At 37.8% G+C, this 19,115-nt stretch overlaps 1 protein-coding gene across 23 annotated transcripts in view; it reads left to right on the top strand.

Annotated features, from left to right (window-relative positions):
• LOC116255843 (histone-lysine N-methyltransferase ATXR7) overlaps window positions 1-19,115 on the top strand; it is a 44,794-nt gene that overhangs the window by 7,617 nt on the left and 18,062 nt on the right. For 7 of the 23 annotated variants that reach the window (XM_050078337.1, XM_050078336.1, XM_050078338.1 and 4 more), the window contains exons 8-19: window positions 156-632; window positions 5,542-6,244; window positions 6,381-6,793; window positions 6,869-6,991; window positions 7,132-7,212; window positions 7,480-7,533; window positions 7,613-7,764; window positions 10,481-10,523; window positions 10,617-10,712; window positions 12,831-12,902; window positions 17,382-17,543; window positions 18,137-19,071. In XM_050078337.1, coding sequence (XP_049934294.1) covers window positions 156-632; window positions 5,542-6,244; window positions 6,381-6,793; window positions 6,869-6,991; window positions 7,132-7,212; window positions 7,480-7,533; window positions 7,613-7,764; window positions 10,481-10,502 — 2,025 coding nt within the window. In that variant the 3' untranslated portion in view covers window positions 10,503-10,523; window positions 10,617-10,712; window positions 12,831-12,902; window positions 17,382-17,543; window positions 18,137-19,071. The remainder of the gene's footprint in view (window positions 1-155; window positions 633-5,541; window positions 6,245-6,380; window positions 6,794-6,868; window positions 6,992-7,131; window positions 7,213-7,479; window positions 7,534-7,612; window positions 7,765-10,480; window positions 10,524-10,616; window positions 10,713-12,830; window positions 12,903-17,381; window positions 17,544-18,136; window positions 19,072-19,115) is intronic. The other 16 variants (XM_031631893.2, XM_031631897.2, XM_031631902.2 and 13 more) reach the window with 13 other exon arrangements.

Here is a 19,115-nt window from a genome sequence, read left to right as displayed (position 1 = left end):
AGGCAGGGGAATTTGGAAAATATACTTTCCCTCCGTATATCATGTTTACCCTAGTACTGTGTACCAAGTTTGAAGTTTGTTTGTATCTGTTGCTTAAAGATTGATGTACTCACTTTTCCTCAATGTTGTAACACGAGCTGTTTGTGCTATTTTAGGATTATGTTGTTGGCTCTTCTGCTGCTGCTTGCTTGTGTTCTCTGGATTCTTCTGATACTGGGTTTCTCTCTGGTGGAGCGAATGTCTCTTTGGTTGGTCAAGCTGATGGCTGTCCAATGATAACTGATCTATTTAACTATCAGTGTCCAAAGCTACATAGTATCTGCTCGCCTTTGGTTGCTGCCTTTCAGAAAATGAGTATGCCTATATCTGATGATGTGGAAAAAGAAGAGTCTGATGAGCCTTATCCCCCTGGTCTTGATATAGACGTGAAGCCTGTCACAGCTCAGAAAATTAAGTTCCATCCTATGAAATCATATGCAAACTTCTCTGAGATGGACATGTACGTTGCATTTGCAATGTGCAGGCAGAAATTACATAATGATGTGATGCAGGAGCTAAAACTTGCTATACTGGATGACAAGGTTCTAGAGAGTGGCTTGAGGTCACAGGGTATTCTTATGGATCACAATGAGGTACATTTTTTAAATCATGACCACCCTTCCTTCAGCATATGTGCATCTGCACTTTATTTTTGCAATCTGTAGAAAGTAAGGATAATTAACAAACTATGATTTTATTAATGATTCTAGAGAAAAAAGACAAATTGTTGGTTGCCATGCCCGAGCCACACCTGCACCTGAGTTGTGTCGACTTAGGTGCGGCAACTATTTTGAAGAGTACACGTGACTTAGGTGATAAACACACATTTTATACATGGGTCCTATAGAAGTTATTGCATCTGCCATATTTTGAAATGAAATGAAATTTACTGCATTAAAACATCCTAAAACCATCTCTGAACTATATTATTTGTTTGCTTCAATGTTTGAACACTTAGCGAAATTAATTTAAGTCCTTAACTTGGTTAAAATAATAGAAAACCCAGGAATTATAAAGAGTTTGCTGAGTCATGGGATGACCAGGCCAAGTCCTTAGTCCTTGATTTTGGCTGAGTCAACCAGATTTTGGCTGAGTCAACTGAGTCATGGTGGGCTTAACCATGTCATTGATGTGTATAATGTAAGTGTGTATGTTCCACAAACAGAGTGTAAAATTGTAAATGATGGAACCTCAAAATCTTTGTCATCATCGTCAACCTCATAATAGAATTTTGGTTAAAAATTTTGTTTGTGTGTATGTGGATTCTATTGAACTTTGACTACATGTACGTACATATGTTAATAACATAATTGTGATAAATATTTCAAAGATTTGCTTTTTGTTATACACATATTATTGTACATAATAATTTATGATATATCAAATTTTATAATGAACTAAAAGTACTATGTTGTACGCGTCTAGGAATTCTTTATGCAAAAAATACGGTTGTCAAAACCAGGCTGAATCACTTGTTTGTCTCAAAGAGTCATGAGTCAACTTATTTTGATTCGAGTCCACAGTCACTGGGTTTTAAAACCTTGATTTCTTCTACCAAGTGTTTGATAGTCATAGGCACTTGAATGTTAGATTGAAAACCTGGATTCCTACTGAGGTGGGAAGAAACTTCTAAGTTGAAGTAGAAATACTTGACCTCTATGTCATATAGGTACGGGTACTGGTTCGGAGTCTTCAGACTATTTTCGAAAAACTTGGGTATGGGGGTACGGATATAATATATATATATATATATAACATAAAATAAGAATTCAAACAAAATAACACATTCATGATTCAAAATTTATAGTTTCTAAAGAAGAAACTATTGAGAAAAATATGAAAACACAGCTCTGTATGTGTTTCCTGAGTCTAAATGGTGTAAAGAACAAAACTGAAATCCTAAATTTTGGATAGGAAAGGACTCTGTCAACTTTATCGAGTCCTAAATCGGACGGATATGGCCTTGGGTACGTTGACCGTATTCAGTACTGTTTGACCAGTACCCAAGAGGTACCCGAAACAGTACCAGCACGGGCAGCACCGGTGTCGTACGTGACCGGTACCCTTGTGACAAAGTGTTAGCCACTGGCTAACAAGGGCATGTGAGAGGGAGGAGAAGAGAGGAGAAAACGAGAGAGAGATAGAGGCAATCCAAAAGCATGCTTCATTAGGGCAGATCACCCGCTTAAATACAAGTAATCATGGGGTAGAGGAAGATCAAAGGACTTTCTCGATGGGAGGGTGGAGTAAAGGCTGGCTCGGATTAAGATAAACTATTAAGGGGAGGGGTTAATGGTTGGGGGCTGGAGTTAAGGCACTAGGGAGTTGGGTATTTGCTGAGGGTATTGATTACGGTCTAGGGAAGGCCAGAGGTCGTGGGAAATACGGGGTGGGGTTAATGGTGAGGTGGCAGGAGTAATTATGGCGTGTGAGTTGAGTAAATGATGGGCTAATGATGAGGTAGGTGGTCGAGCTACGAGGAGGTGGTTCTTGGGTTTACGAGGAGATTAAGGGTGGTTTCCAAAGGGAATGACGGCTGGCGGGTGGAGGAACGGGGCCCAACAATTATTCCTACTGTCCCCGACGATCTCTATATGGATCGTAACACAAAGGTTACTGGATATTTTCCAAAAAACCTGCCACCTGCTAGTTTTGCTCCACGTTTGCTTTTCCTATGAGAGCTGCCTCTAGCCGCTGTCTTCATTTCCTCTTTGCCCTATAACTCGCTACTTCTGATTCTATACTAGGATCACTGGGATTAAAAGTTGGAACCTCAAAATCTTTGTCATCGTCAACACCCAAAGGTCTCACTGCTGCCCATTTTTCATTCCCAATCCTTTTTTCTGTTTTTCAGTGTTTGAAATTTTAAATCCTCAATCATTTGTTTGCATTACGGTTTTACTACTTTTTACAGCTGTCTAGGGGTATATGGCGCTACAATGTTATATTCCCAACTAAAGTGCTTTAGGTTGACTTCTGCACTGGTTGTTGACTTCTTACAGAAGTTGCAAAGGTGCTTCTTCCACTTGTAACTTGTAGAAGGGTTTGCATTTCCATGTTTGGTTATCTGAAACCATATCTCCTGAAAACCACAAAAAGCGATGGTCAATTGAAAAAGTTCATGCCTTCAATGGTTAAAACTTAGAAGTTAGAACAAGCTCCATAAATAAAATGATTGAATTTCCTCTACATTCAACAAAAAATTGATCTTGCACACACAAAGGTGGCCTTAAGCAGTGTTTTTCTCCTGAAAGGTACAATAGTTTCCACTTCTTTCATAACTCTTAAGAATGTATAGAAGCTGGATGTGAGGGCCTTTTAATACCCGAAACCAGAAAAAGGCTGTTTGAACTTTGAACTATCTTTTTACTTCCAATGAATATAGTCGATGAATGTATGATGTGTAAGATTTTGATATATAAATGGAGTCTCAAAGATGACGCGAGATGAAGAGAAGAGAATAAGTCTGCACGAGAAAGGAGAGAGAAGAAAAACTAGGGCCTTGGGGGGAGCACCCCCCTTGTCATTACTTAAACTAATCACACTTAACTGTTACAAATAAAATACATAAAAGAAAAATAAATATTACAAGTTTGCCACCGCTCATGTGCCGCGTGTGGTGAAAATGGGTCGGATCTGACTTGATCTGAACCATATTTTAACAACCCCTCTCAAGTTGTGCATGAGGTTGATCATGTACAATTTGTTTTTCAATTCCTAGAAATGATGCCCTATAAGATCCTTGGTAAATAAATCAACCACTTGTTGAGACGTGGGTATATAAGTAGAAACAATGTCGCTCTCCTCAACCTTTTGGCGAATGAAGTGTTGATCAATCTGTATATGCTTAGTGCGATATGTAAGATAGGATTAAAAGCAATTTTGATGAAACTTTGGTTATCGTAAAATAGAGATTACTAAGCAATGGGGAGGGAGAGTTCTCCAAGAAGATGACGCAACCATGAAGCTTCAGTTGTTGACAGCCATGGCCCTATATTTTGCCTCAGTGCTTGATCTGGAGACTGCACGTTGTTTTCTACTGCTCCAGCAAACAAGATTAGAGTTAAGGAAGATACAATAACCTGAAACCATTGTCACATATATCGTGTACGGGTATTATACGACAAAAAATTTCTTCGGTATAGTAGGGCAAAGTTGTATATCTTGGAAAAATCTGGGCAATTTTTTTTTTAAATTTAAAACATTTAATAAATCTTGAAAATTATAAAAAAATAAAAATTAACAAAAAATACGAAAAAACGACGCGTTTTTCATGTTTTTTTATTTTCTGGCATTTTTTTTAAAAGACGTGTCTAAGTGCCATTTTATACGGCTGACTTATTTCAAGGGTATTATACGCATTTTTTCTAATGATATGCGTTTTATGAGACAATGGCTGAAACTGACCGTCTATCATTTGGGTCACCTGCTCAATCTACAACAATATAAGTGGAAATAGTATATTCAATTAAAACAGTTGACTTCCTTGTGTAGACGAATCCATTCCCAAGAGTAGCCTTAAGATAGCGCAAAATACGTTTAATAGCATCCATATGTCCTTTTGTGGGTGCGTGCATAAACTGAGAGACTTAATTCACTGCATGTACTCTGTCTGGGTATGTAAAGGTGAGATATTGCAACATGCCGACTATACTCCGATAAAAACTAGGATTTGAGTATGCATCACTCCCATTAGAGACATTTAATTTTGTGTTTAGAACTACAACGACAAATAGCATACAAAAGAAGAAAACTCAAGCAATTGAACATCAACAACCAACCAATAGTTCTTGTTGGTGGCGATGATGGAAGTTCATTTTTACCTCACCCAGCTGAAATGGAGGATCATCCTTTGCTCCTTCCGTCGTCAGCACCACCTCACAACATGCTTTGCTGTGCTGGTTAGTGGGCCAGTGGCGGTCGGCGGGGCGGTGATTCGGTGAAGATGGTCGATGGAAGAGAGAGAAAGACGCAGTCGAGGCTCAAAGTGAATGAAAATTCGAAAGGGGGAAAATTTGTTTTTACCCTAAAATTTAAAACCGGTGAATCGGTGTACCGGTTTTGGCAATATTATATATAATACTGGTTTGCGAGTCGAGTTCTTGAAACTCGAACTCGACTTGTTTATCGTTTCGAGTATCTTTGTAAGCTTGAACTTGACTCGTTAATAAACGAGTCGAGCATGAGCCGAGTTTTTTCAAGCAAGTTTGAGTCGAGCCCGAGTTGGCTCGGCTTGTTGTGCAGCCCTAGTTGCATATTACATTTGTGGGCCTTATCTACAATGTGTGTAGTTCCTTACCACTATATGATCTCAACTTTCGGATGTAGCAATGGATTTTCTCTTTTCTATTTATTTCATCAATACTATTGGTGTGCTTCTGAAGTGTCTTTTTACACACTGACGCACTAGGGTTTGACTCTTGCTTATGGCTTGTAGCTTTGTCTCCAAGTTTTTCATTCAACAATTTTTCTGCTTATGCTGTTAACATCTATTTTTTCCAGGATCCATTGACTAATGGCAGGGAAGAGTGTGTTCCTTCTGTTTCCTCTCAAGACATACTAAAATCACAACAATTTCAAAGAGTGAGGAACTTGTCGGGAGCGCCTGCGGGAGCCAGTACAAATACATATTTTCGGAAGAAAAAGTTATCAAAGAAAAGATCAAATTCCCCACTCCAAGGAGGTGAGATAAAGTTGTTGGTCCATCCATTGGACAGGACAGGAGATTATAGTACAGCTGGTGGAACAACTGAAAAAAGGGAAGTGGATGGTACTCATCTAAGTCATTCCAAAAGGAAGAAAATGAAATTAAAAGTGGATTCTGCAGCAATTGTTCCTTCCAAAAGGAGGCAGAATGTTGTATCTAAAGATGATCTTGCTGTAACTGTTCCTCCGAAAAGGAGGCGGAATGATGGGTGCTTGACAAAAAGAGCTACTCATCTCCCAAGGAAACCTGTTGCTGCCCAGCAGTTTTATTCAACGTCACCCCCTTCTATTTCAGAAGTTGCTGCTGCTTCCAATCCTGGCATTCTCTCATTGAATAATGAGCCATATATCATTGGTCCTGAAGATGATTTATCAATTTCCAGGTCATTTAGCTTGAAAGGAGGTGGTGTTTTAATGCAAAAAAGTGCTGTCGATGAAAAAAAAGCCTCTGTGAATAAATCCATCAAGTTCAAGAAAAGACTTGCTCAGCAGGGCTCCTGTGAGTGCCTCCTAACTACTTTTGTTTGCCTACTATTTCTTTGGTTTATTTTTGAAGCTGAGATTTTCTCATATCTTGTGCTTGAGATTGATTTATTTTCATGTGCTTTTTCTGTTTTTTGCCTTTAATTTTGCAGCAAAGCCATTGTCCATGAAGGTGCCGCATTTGGTTAAAGAAGCGTCATCTGCCACATCACAGGACCAAGGGTTAACTGTCTTGACTTGTCAAAAGAAAAAGGAATTACTGAAAAAGAAGGCAAAGCCACATAAAGGAAGAAACATGCTTTTATGCCCAAAATCAGATGGCTGTGCACGGTCTTCCATTGATGGCTGGGAATGGCGTAGATGGTCCACAAATGCCTCTCCGTCTGAAAGAGCTCGTGTTAGAGGGGCAAAATGTTCTTCTCCAGTTCAGATACCGGGTTTTGAAGTTACTGTAAATCAGAGCTCTAACAGTAAAGGCTTATCTGCAAGAACTAACAGAGTTAAGCTGCGAAATCTAGTGGCTGCTGTGGAGGGTGCAGAGCTACTCAGAGTTACTCAGTTGAAGGTAAAACTTTTTTTAAAACTTGCTTCCTGCTGCCCTTTGTACAGTCTTGATTTTTTAGGTTAAATATTTGTGCAGGCAAGGAAAAAACGTCTACGCTTTCAAAGAAGCAAGATTCATGACTGGGGATTGGTTGCTCTTGAGCCAATTGAACCTGAGGATTTTGTGATTGAGTATGTGGGGGAGTTGATCCGTCCTCGGGTATCTCCATTACGCTTTTTCTCTTTTGTGAGCTTGAGCTGTTTTCGACCATTTCAATGGATCTTTTGCTATTCATATTCAAGTGTCTCCCTTACTTTTCTGCATCATACTTTTAATGTGCATTCCATTGGATTGTGAAGGTGTCTGACATACGGGAGCGACTCTATGAAAAAATGGGAATTGGTAGCAGTTATCTTTTTAGATTAGATGATGGTTATGTGGTGAGTGTATTCAATTCCTTTTGTGCGTAAAGTTCCAAGTTCTTCTACTTAGTGATGAGGCCTATGTATTTTTTGAGTCTTGCCACCTATTGATTAATGATCTGTGGTATGTGTTTTGGTCTGCTTCGGGCCTTTGAAGTCTATGCCTTGAACTTGCAGTTGCCTGGTCTGTTTCTTAGACCAGTTTCTTGGTCCATAGATTTTGTTAAGATTGATACATTTTCATGAGTTGTATCTGTATTCTTATGTAACTGCTTTCTCTATCAGGTTGATGCTACCAAGTGTGGTGGAATAGCTAGGTTTATAAATCACTCGTGTGAGGTGATTATTTGAATGGCGAATTTCATCCTTTTCTCAGTTTCTATATTTTCAATCTTTAACTTCTGCATTGGTTTGTCAGCCTAATTGCTACACAAAAGTCATAACTGTTGAGGGACAGAAAAAGATATTTATTTATGCAAAGAGACTAATACATGCTGGTGAGGAGCTTACTTATAATTACAAGTTCCCCCTTGAAGAGAAAAAGATCCCTTGCAATTGCGGTTCTCGGAGGTATGCATGCAATTTTTATTTTCAGCCCTCCTAACATTAAAGGGTGTGGTTTTATGGATTGTGGAAAAAATCTCCTGTGTTTTTCTTTTATTTAATCACAGGAAACAGCTTTTATTATTTTTCATTTTGAATTTGCTGATTTCTGTGTAATGACTAATTTCCATGCTGTGTTGTGATCCTAGGCAACTAGTTGGCCTGCTAAGTACTGAGTTGATCTAGTTGGTGATTAGCTGACTAGTCCATGACTGTAGGCCATGGTTCATGGACTAGTATACACCCACACACCCTTGAGTTCAATATACTCTAGTAACATATGTCAGCCGTGATTGTTTCTAAGTCACTGAGTTGGTTATTGATTAATCTATGTTTCAAACTAGCAACTAGTTGGTCAGACTAGTCAACTAGTCAGTGTACTTGTTGGTGAGCTGACTAATCTCCGGTTACAAATATATATGTGCATTTTGTTTGCATAGTATGTCCATATCAATATATATCTATTCAATTAGTCAATTGACTTGGACTGAGTCAGACTGATTAGTGCTTACCAGGTTTTTGGGGTCTTGAATGACTTGTGTTCAACCTCTGATTTTGTCAACTGAACTGTCTAGCATGATTAATTGACTATTCTCAATTTTGGCTATTAGATTGGTGTTTCGGCTATTGTCTGTTCGCTGATACTCAATCTAGTAATAATATTAGCATTAAGTTTAGTTTGTGAAAAAAATATATCTGTTGGAAGGGTGGACAACTATGCTACCTAAATAATAAAACAAGTTCTACAATTTTAAATTAATTTTAAGCATATTTAGTTTGTTCATGCTTGTCACTCTTTTGTAATGATTTTATCATCAACTAATGGAAACAAGATGACAGTGCATGCCTTAGAGTTCTTAAAGAAAAAGATATGTCAGTGTAGCAAAATTTAAGATCGATCCAATAACTATTTTGCTAAATCCATCAAACCATCTTTTTGGAGGCTACTAAGGTTATATAGTGCCTTCTGCAGGCTAATAACCTCAATGAGGGGATGTTCGTGCCAAGGAAAGCCTCCTTACAAAACTTCTCACTTGGATTTCCATTTAAAAACACAGTTTTGACATCTAACTGTTATATATCCTTAACTTTGATAAAGACAATGACAAGAGGAGTTTGTTTCTAGCTACTGGTGCGAACATCTCCTTCTAATAATCTGGGTTTATAATCACTTTATATCTCTCTGAAGAGCCATTACTTTCCTTTTGACCTTGTATAGCAATTTATAACTGATGAGTTTTTTCTTTTTCCCCTAAGTAGGTTCCTTGTAGTTAAAAGTACATGTATGCTCCGCCTAGTCCCTAGGCTAAGGGGCCTAGCTACTCCAGAAAAGATATTTAAAGAAAAATTAATAAAAAAAATTTAAATTTCTTTGGTTTTTCTATCTTATAATATATTGTTTGAAGTGGCATCTTTCAGAACCCTCACTGTCCCCTTTTCTTTCTTTCCCACTTTCTCTGTTGAGTAGGATCAGCTAGGTGTCAACTAGGAACAATGTAGGCCTTTTTATGGTGTCTGCCACCTAAGTCACCAGAGTGCGTTTTTTGGGAACCCGCACCCACATCGACAAGATTCACACGCAACAAGCACTCGACTGAAGTTATACCATCACGGCCACAAGCAGGTAGGTGACTCTTTCCTTCTTCTTTTTTGTTGCCCGTTCCAACATCCTCTTGTTCACCACCGGAATCGTCAATCCCAAACCCTCATTTCCAGCTTCTTCCACCCCACGGGCTTCCGGTTCTCCTTCTGCCTCCTCCTTTCTGCTCTGAACTTGAGCGTCTGCCATTTCCCTCCTCTGCTCCACCACGAAGCACATGGTCAGCCTCTTCAAGCCGGCCGGCATTCCGACCGCCTGCCGAACAAGACGCATTTGGTTCCTCGGCGGGGTCTCCCACCGACGACTGTGCCCCCTCCCACGAGATCTGCAAGGAGAGAGAGAGAGAGAGAGAGAGAGGGCACTTGTTGAAACTTGAAAGGCGAAGAAGACCGCGAGCACTTGAGAATGGGGTTAACTACTTAAAGTTTATATGGTCGTTACTTATAGGCCTCCAACTTTCTAGTATTTACCCAAAAAAAGCCATTCTCATGAAACCCACTGATTTCACGACAATACGGATCTCAGATCAAATCCGAGTCTACCCAACTTAGCCTTAATCCCTAGAAAATCATCCAATGCTTCTTTAATCGCCGAGCACTGGTTTGGTTTTCCGGTGGCAGAGGTTAAGTTACGCTTGTCTCGGTTAAATTGTTAATGCAGGGTCATCATTGTTAATATATATTATATTATTATAAATTAATAATAATAATAATAATAAATACTCTCGCCGCACCGCCGCACCTAAATTTTTTGAGATGTGCTGCACCGGCACTCGCACCCGCACTGGCACCGGCACCCCGCACTTCGGTGACATAGTCTGCCACCTAGGTTCACCTGCACTTTAACTGCATAGAGTAAGCCATGAGTATTTGAAATCCATGTTTTTCAGGCCTCTAGTGTTATTTTCATTTCCTCAAGTGGTCTTACTGTTGATGTTAATTAACCGAGCTAAATTATGAGTATCTTTCATCTGCACAATGTTTATTAGAAAATGGTTTTGGTAAATGTTGCCATTTTTTTACCCTGTATTATGTTTGCAATGCTCATTTCGTCTGTTATCTAATCTTTATGGTTAATTGCCAGGTGCCGTCGCTCACTGAATTAAGGTGTAAATAAATCATGTGTGGTACAAATCATATCTTCTCTTTTTTTTTTTGTTTATTCTTTGTCTTTTGCATGAGTTTACTTCTCTCTCTCTCTTTTTCTTTTTTTTTTGCAGATGCACCCGGAATGCTTGGTTATGGCTGCTGTCATGCCAAACTGTGCACTTCCTAGTACGTGCTTAATGATAAGCATTTCTTCGAGTTGAATTTGTGTAAGTCTGAAATACTTGACATTGCATTGAAATGCTTTTCTGTTTTGCATTACATGTTCTTGTTTACTCTCTTCTGGGCCTCTGAATACCCATTCGTAACAGGCAGTCTACATCTCTGGTTCCTTTTAAGCAAGCTGTCTTTGATGCTTAAATAGTCATTGCATCAGTCATTGTTGGATGATCCTGATATTCATCAATAATTATAATAAAATCTTCTTGATTCACTTTGTCCAAGAATATCTTTGGCATTATTTTTTGTCTTGTTTTGCTTTATCTTCTGTCTCTGGATACCAGTTTCCAACAGGCATTTATTTTTTTTACATCCTGGTTCCGTTTGAGTCAACTTGACGTTTAACTAGTCATAAGATCAGTAGTTGGAGGTTCCTAATCTTAATCGATAATTATAATAAAATATCTTCTTTATCCACTTTTTCCATGAATATACTATAAAGTAAACATTTGCATTTGCTGAATATACGGTCATTTTTTCGTCGACTTTGTTACATGTAATCCATGTGTTTTTAATCTATTGAATGAGTACTTCCTGTCCTATCGCCTTATAAACATGGATGTTTCCAAAAAATGCGGCTTATGAACATGGATGTTTCCTAAAAAATGCTTTTGCAATATAGAGTTGGCGATAACGAGTGTCCATCAGCTAAGCCTGGAACCTGCTGAGATACTTTTACTTTCTGAACAGTAAAAGAAGATTTGTCTTTTAAGTTGTGTCTTGGTCCTGGTGGTGCTTCCTTGGAATAACCGAAGGAATTGATGGTGAATTACATGGGGAGGGGTAAGATGACTATGTATATGGTATATGCTCTCTGGCCTTATAACAGGTTTCTTTCACTTGGTCACTGATTGTAATCCATGGCTCTGAAACTGCGATTCTTCAAACTCCTACTGTCGGTCACAAAGCTCTTAATAGCTGTGGTCCATTAGGTTTAAAAGGCAAACCTTTAGAGGCCTCAGGCCCTCAATAGCGCTGCTTGGGATATAGGGAACATTTAATGTTGTTCTCAATTTATTCTTACATGAAAAAGATTTTGTCCTATATTGATGGATTGGACATGTGATAGTACATTAGCAGAATTCCTGTCACATTATTATCATTGGGCACCTTTATTGACAATAGCAGAATGCTAAATTTTGTCTATATTCCTTCACATAGAAAAATACAATGCAGAATTGAACTTCTTTCTTGTCCCTCTAAGGAGAAAAATTACCTCCATACAAGTGCACCACGCTTGGAATGGTCTTTTATCATCCAAAGAGTCCCAATCTGCTCTGGAGGATTACTGCATTATATTCTCCAATTTTCTTGACATTCCAAACATGCTATGATGCAAGGAGTGCATATACTAACTTGGCAAATTCATGGCACATTTAATTGTTTAGCTTTCTTTTCATGAGATGAATATTCAACAACCTTTTTGGCATTCAAGTTTGTGCTTATACTTTATATTATTTTCCGTTGGTTTGGCAAAATTTGATCTGTCAATGCATGAAGGAGGCTTGCAACTAGCAGGACGTGCAGACTTGCACACTTTTAGTAAGAATGCCGATATTTTCTCTGAGCTCGGAAACTCAAGTACAAGAGGCTAACATATGCTTCAAAATTGATTCCCAAATACTTGGTTTAACATGATGTGTTTTGTTTCACTCTCTACAATGGACCATACACCACAAGGCAACCAAAAGCTGACTTTTTTAAAGGGAGAGTAGGACATATATGTACTGCTCTCCCTTTGCAAGCATGACTATGCATGTGGAGATTGCTTTAAAACATATATTTCTCTCTCTCTCTCTCTTTCTCTGTCTCTCTCTCTCTCTAGTCAGACAGATGAATGTTTGATGCAATTAAGACTTTGTAATGGACAACTGTAAATTTTTGTTTACTGCACAACCAATAAAAGTTAATCCTGATACATAAGCAATTAGTAATCAGGTGGGATTCGGAGCTTGTACAAGACATAACCTTACTATTGAAATTAGTTTTTATTTAATGATTATCCAAAATAAAAAATGTCTTAACTCTGGTAGAAGTTTCTTTCTGTACTGAGTTAGAAGTTTTCCTTTCTACTGGCATCACAAGAAGATTCAACCACTTTTTCTCAGGCTGGGAGTCATCGAATGGATAGCTTCTGATTGGATAGAAGTGTCTGAAACATGTAATGACTTCCTCATTGGGTAAGGGCTTCATCAATGTTGTTAATATTTTTTGTTTTTCGATGCAATTGCATATGTAAAACACATTGTCTCAACTTAATATTCAAGTGCTTGAAGATGTTATGGTGACATGAAGGTTGAAAAATTGAGGCAATCAAGTTGACTTCAGAATTTTGACCCAAATACTGATCTTTGTTATATACTTTCAAATCTATAGCATATGGGCATGCTGATCAGGTTGGTCAGTTTATGTTTGCAGCCAATTGTATCATGTCTCTCGTTCTTCCATGATTTTCTTACTTTGTCGTACTGCAGAAGTTATGGCTGCATACTTGTGCGAAGCGAGCCCCTGGTCCTGGAAATTGAAGATTTGAGGACTATCCTAGTCTAGGGTCTGGGTGCAACATCTTTTAAAAGAACTTCCGTTTGGGTGTAGTAGAGGTGTATATATATATATATATATATATATATATATATATATATATATATATATATATATATATATATATATATAAAGTCCACCATATGAGGAATCTAGTGGCTGTCTGGTACTCCTGCTGGTTTGTTTAAAAAATCGACTGCATGGATGTGGTCATGAAGTTAATGAATCAGTGAAGAAAGCAATGAAATATGATGTATAGGTGGGACCATGTCTCCAAAAACTCACTGTTGGTTTTTGAACCCTTATAAAATCTGTTCCTAGATAGGATTTCGGTGGCTTTTTATTAATTAATTTAATTTATGAACTTAGACATTCCAATCACAACCAAATGTTTGGATTCATGAAAAAGTACTGGAATCCAGCATTAGTGGCTGGACGACCACAAGATGGCCAGACTGGTGGCCCATACCAATTCTCTTGGGGGAAGACACTGAAATCCAGCATAATGGCTGGAGAATCAGTGGCCTACATATATATATATATAATGAATGATGACTCCATCAATTCTTCTGTCCATCTGACAGCCTCTTAGGGCCCTCCATCACCCTCATTCAACGGCCCTGATGTGTTCCTTTTTCTTTGTTTCCTTTCTCTCAAACCCGATCGGGTGAGGTGAGGAAGGGGAAGGCACCAGAGTGCTCAGCGGAGCCTCGGTGGGCCCGCCAGTGACAAGACGGGGGAGCCTCGGTGGGCCCGCCACCTCCCCTTCCTTTTCGTTATAGGTACTCCAATAGTTGTTGAAACCTTCTTGATCAACCCTTAAGGAGCCATAGTCTTGCTACTTTTTCTCTATATCATTAGAGTTGGTTTTCCTTCTCACGACCGTCTTCTTTGCCCCAGGATTGGTAGGTGTTTAGGAAAGAGAGGACTTATCAACCTTAAGGAGCTATAGTCTTGCTACTTTTTCTCTATATCAGTAAAGTTGGTTTTCCTTCTCACGACCGTCTTCTTGGAGCCTCAGAATTGGTAGGTGTTTAGGAAAGAGAGGACTTGGAAAACACACACACACACTCTCTTGGGGGAAGACACTGAAATCCAGCATAATGGCTGGAGAGTCAGTGGCCTATATGTATGTATATATATATATATATATATATATATATGTATAAAATGAATGATGACTCCATCAATTCTTCTGTCCATCTGACAGCCTCTTATCTTAGGGCCCTCCATCACCCTCATTCAATGGCCCTGATGTGTTCCTTTTTCTTTGTTTCGTTTCTCTCAAACCCGATCGGGTGAGGTGAGGAAGGGGAAGGCACCAGAGCGCTCGGCGGAGCCTCAGTGGGCCTGCCAGTGACAAGATGGGGGAGCCTCGGTGGGCCTGCCACCTCCCTTTCCTTTTCGTATATATATATATATATATATATATATATATATATGTCTTAGTTACTAAGGTGTCGCCTAGGCGACACCTAGGCATGGACTAGGCAGAAGTCCACATCTGTTGCCCAAGTCCATCACTTAGGCGACGTGTTAGACTGGCGCCTAGGCGTACCTAGGTTGGACTAGGCGTGCTGCTGCCTAGTCCATGGAAAGGTGAAAAGTCACCTTCCCTTCAAATTAAAGTCTTGTAATTTTATTACACTGTTATACCGTATATACTATGTAAAATTTTATTTTATAACTTTTGTTCTTTAAGTACAATTTGCTATACGTTAATTACATAGTCTATATCAACTCATTAAGTGGAAGTTCCAGCCATACGTTAAGTACATATTCTATAAAACCATGAATTTCTGCATATATCTTATGTGCTCTAAAACATATTTTGTGGAACCTACGCCAGCCTTCTTACCCATGTTAAAACCTACGTTTATGGTAAAAAGACTACCAGTTTCTCTTGTTTAGTGCATGTCTAGTAATCAGAGAAAGACATGTAGACCTCACTTCAACATGGTTTGATGTTAGAGCTGCACAGAAATAATATGAACTATGTAGATGATAGTCCACACGTGAAACATAAAACATTTCCTAAATAACTATGTTGTAAAAATACTCTTGGATGCACACACTTACCAATTCATGGTCATCAAATATTCAGTCCAAAAGTAACAAAACCAAACTTTGTTTAATGTTGGTAAATTTCTTCATCTTCATTTACAGACTAAATGCAATTCTTGATTATGGGTTTGATCTTTAACTAGATATGAGAATTTCAGAAGAGCTCTCAAAAACTGAAGAGTTGGTAACAGGATAAATTTTTTAAAATATTAGATGCCTTTTTAGGCTAGGTGCGCCTAGGCGCTAGGCATTGGCTGGCACCTAGGCGCCTAGATTCCCTGACAACTAAGATATATATATATATATATATCGGTGTCAAAGATATCATAATATTTTCAAAATTCTCATGATATTAAGGAGAAAAATGTGAAAAATGGAAAAAACCCAACAACAATATTTTTTTTAATGTAAAAATATATTTATCATGAAAAAACACGTTTTTAATCGGGTTTTTATCCCGTTTTTGTCTCTCTTCTACCCTCTTTTATTTTTTCTTGTTTCCTACATCAATATCATCATGTAGTCAAGTTTAAACTTAAATGAAGTTATTCATCATCATTAAAACATTATTTTGATCATTTTATGTAGTTTTTAATGTTTTTTATTAGTTTTTCATTTATTTTAATTTTACATAATTTTTAGATTTTTTTATTTTCCTAAGGTTATTCTTGAGATTTTTCCTGGAAAAAAAACTTTGCCAAAGAAATGCCTGTGAAAAACATCATCGTCAAAATCCCAAGAATGATATTTTGTCTCAATGTATGTGTGTGTGTGTGTATATATATATATATATATATGTATGTATGATGTATGTATGTAGGTCCAAATATTTACTTAGCACATATCTTTTGCTAATATCTTTTAGTTAGTTATTAAATAGCAGTTCTTCAAAGGTGCTTACCGTGCTTTCTGATGGGAAGTTATTTGTGTTAGCTGTTGTCAAGTAAAATTTCTAAACATCCATATTCTCATGCCATAGATCATGAAAATATTTTCGAAGTTGGAGTGGACCCATGTTCCTACTTCTGTGTTCACATATCCACTAGTCATTGTCATATAGGCTAGCACATTTATTATATCCGCTAGTCATTGTCATATAGGGTGCGGGGGTACGGCCGTATATATATATAAACAATAAGAAATACTTAGAAAATATGAATCAAAATAAAAAAATATACATCAACATAAACAAATAAATAACATAGAAAATATATATCAACGACTCTTGCAGCAGTGTGTTTAAGAAACCTATGAAAAACTTTAAACATACGGACAACCAAGCAGCCCCCTAGTCAAATATGATCATCAATCGAATTTTTTCACATCTAAAGAATAGAATAGAAAGTAAGGTGGAAAAAATTAAATCAAAGTAAAATTAAGCAATTTGGATCTATAGGTACCCAAGTGTCAAAGTACTCATTTTGGGTATGGGTACGGCGACACAGGTACATGGACTTTACTGAAATACCCATGTGACTTAGGGTGCTTTTTGATGGGAAGTTATTTGTGTTAGCTGTTGTCAAGTAAAATTTCTAAACATCCATATTCTCATGCCGTAGATCATGAAAATATTTTCGAAGTTGGAGTGGACCCATGTTCCTACTTCTGTGTCCACATATCCGCTAGTCATTGTCATAAGCACATTTATTATATTCTGAATTTTATGCTTGATTGGAATATATTACTTGCTTTTATGTAATATTCATTCATGTACCTTTCATGAATTTCAGCCCCTTTTTTTCGATTTTCTGATGAAAGTCCTTTCCTTAATGATATTATGACTTAAAAATGTTAAAAAAATTGGTATTCTGATGTGCATGGTTGAGGGTTACTTATACAATTAATATACTGTCAGAATTGAAGCTGTAATGGATTGTGCATGATAATATAATAGAGTGTTCCGTTAATTCTTCAGCTTGAAGATTTGATTAACGTAAAGGTCTCAAAAATTACAAGCAAAAGAAGCTAAAATTTAAAATATAATTATATTAGTTTCATGCTTCCTATGTTAAAACAAAACAAGTCTGACATTAGTTTTGTGATGGTTTTTGTAGTTGATTGCTTATGAAGGAAGTCTGGGATGCTTTTGTCTGTAACATGTCTCCTGAGGCCGTACCCTTGGCTTGCTATCAATCTATACTCATGGAGCAATTTTATAGGGAAAGATGGCCTCAGCAAGAATTTGTGCGTTCATCATGGCTTTGTGGACCTCTCTTGTATGTAATTTAAGCTGCTTAATAAGATTGCACTGTAATGGAAATTTTGAGGAGCATTAACCATGATTTCTACTGTGAACTCCAGGGTGTTCACTGAATGTGATATATCTGCATCTCCACTAGTTCAAAATTCAACTTTCACAGTATTCACCTTGCTAAGGACTGGAATTGTGTAGATAAATTGCTCTCTCAAGATAAAGTATTTCAATTCTAAAATGATGTCCACGTATTTTTCCAAATCCTTCTTGCAACTAGCAGTTAGGAGGCTTCTGAAATAATTATGTTGTAATGCATGTCCAGCAACCTGGACTGCTGCCTGTCTTTATCTTAATTTCTGCTATTGAAATGCAATTGAATCGCCACAATTTATTGTCACAAAATGTATCCATTTTCTGCAGTGTTGTTGCAATAGACCCTTTGAGTCGTTCTGAATCTGGGATGACTGGGTTTAGCAAACTGTATTTAGATTCTCATTTAAAGTGCCTTGGAAATGCATTTTTCCAATTATTTTATCTCATCAGTTTTGTTTAATGTTTCCAACATTTTGTGGGGTTCGTATAGGCAGTTGACATGCATATATCATATTTTTCCAGGAGCAAAGTTCAGAGTTGAAGATCATCACTCGATTGTGATTGTTGGATCTCTATGTAAACAAGTGATCCGTTTCTCACAATTTGGAGATTTTGAACGGTAATACGAGTGCTCTTGTTTGTGGGTTGGAAATCTTGAGTTACCCTTTTGCAGATGGAAGACATATTCTTCACGATGTCTTTCTGCCTCGGGCAATCCGGGTGTAAAGGAGCAAGACTAAGTGAACAGTATCTCTGTGCAATACGTGTTAACTTTCACTTTCAGAATAAAAGCAAACCGTCTCATCTTGCTATCTACAAATATTGTGCATAATGCCTTGTTTGCCTTGGGAGGTGCTGCTTTATTTATCCAAAAGCTATGTCGATCTCAGTTTCTAGAGAGAGTGAACATAATGTGTTGTTTAAGTGTCCTCTACCGCATGTACTAGTAAAGACCACTACTACTTCATGGTTCCTTGACAAACAAAATTCCAACTTCACTCGTGTACTTCACTACCAGCTTGTTGGATCTCGCCTCTGTGCCCTTGACTACCAGTATTTTATTTCTGGCCCAACGCTACCAGAGGACATGCACTGCTTAGGTGGTGAGGAATTTTTGTCTTCTATGTCGTTCGTTGATACTGGATTTTTGAATATTTACACATTTCAAGCCTCAGAATTGTTAGGCAGATTGACGGCAATTGCTGTTCCCTGAACAGGTTACATTTTAGCGTAGGTGTTTCCTCTTGGTTGCGAAGAGAAAGTGAAGCGTCCAAGTTTGTCGTTTAAATACTTGGGAACTCTCACGAAACTCGCTTTCTTTTGGCTCCTATCTTTTACATGAATTTAGTACGAAAACTGGTTTTTGACCAAATTTTGTATTTATGGTATATTTCTTGCCTGCAGGAACTGTAAGAAAGGCTCAGTCTTAAACAATACCAAAATGCATGGGCCTATAGGTATGTGCTTATTGCTTTTCCGTCTTGTGTTTACTCTTGTATCT

This window comes from Nymphaea colorata, chromosome 6, assembly GCF_008831285.2.
Source record: "Nymphaea colorata isolate Beijing-Zhang1983 chromosome 6, ASM883128v2, whole genome shotgun sequence".
NCBI lineage: Eukaryota > Viridiplantae > Streptophyta > Magnoliopsida > Nymphaeales > Nymphaeaceae > Nymphaea > Nymphaea colorata.
The sequence above is the reverse complement of the archived record's forward strand: the minus strand, read 5'-3'. Positions and strand labels throughout refer to the sequence as shown.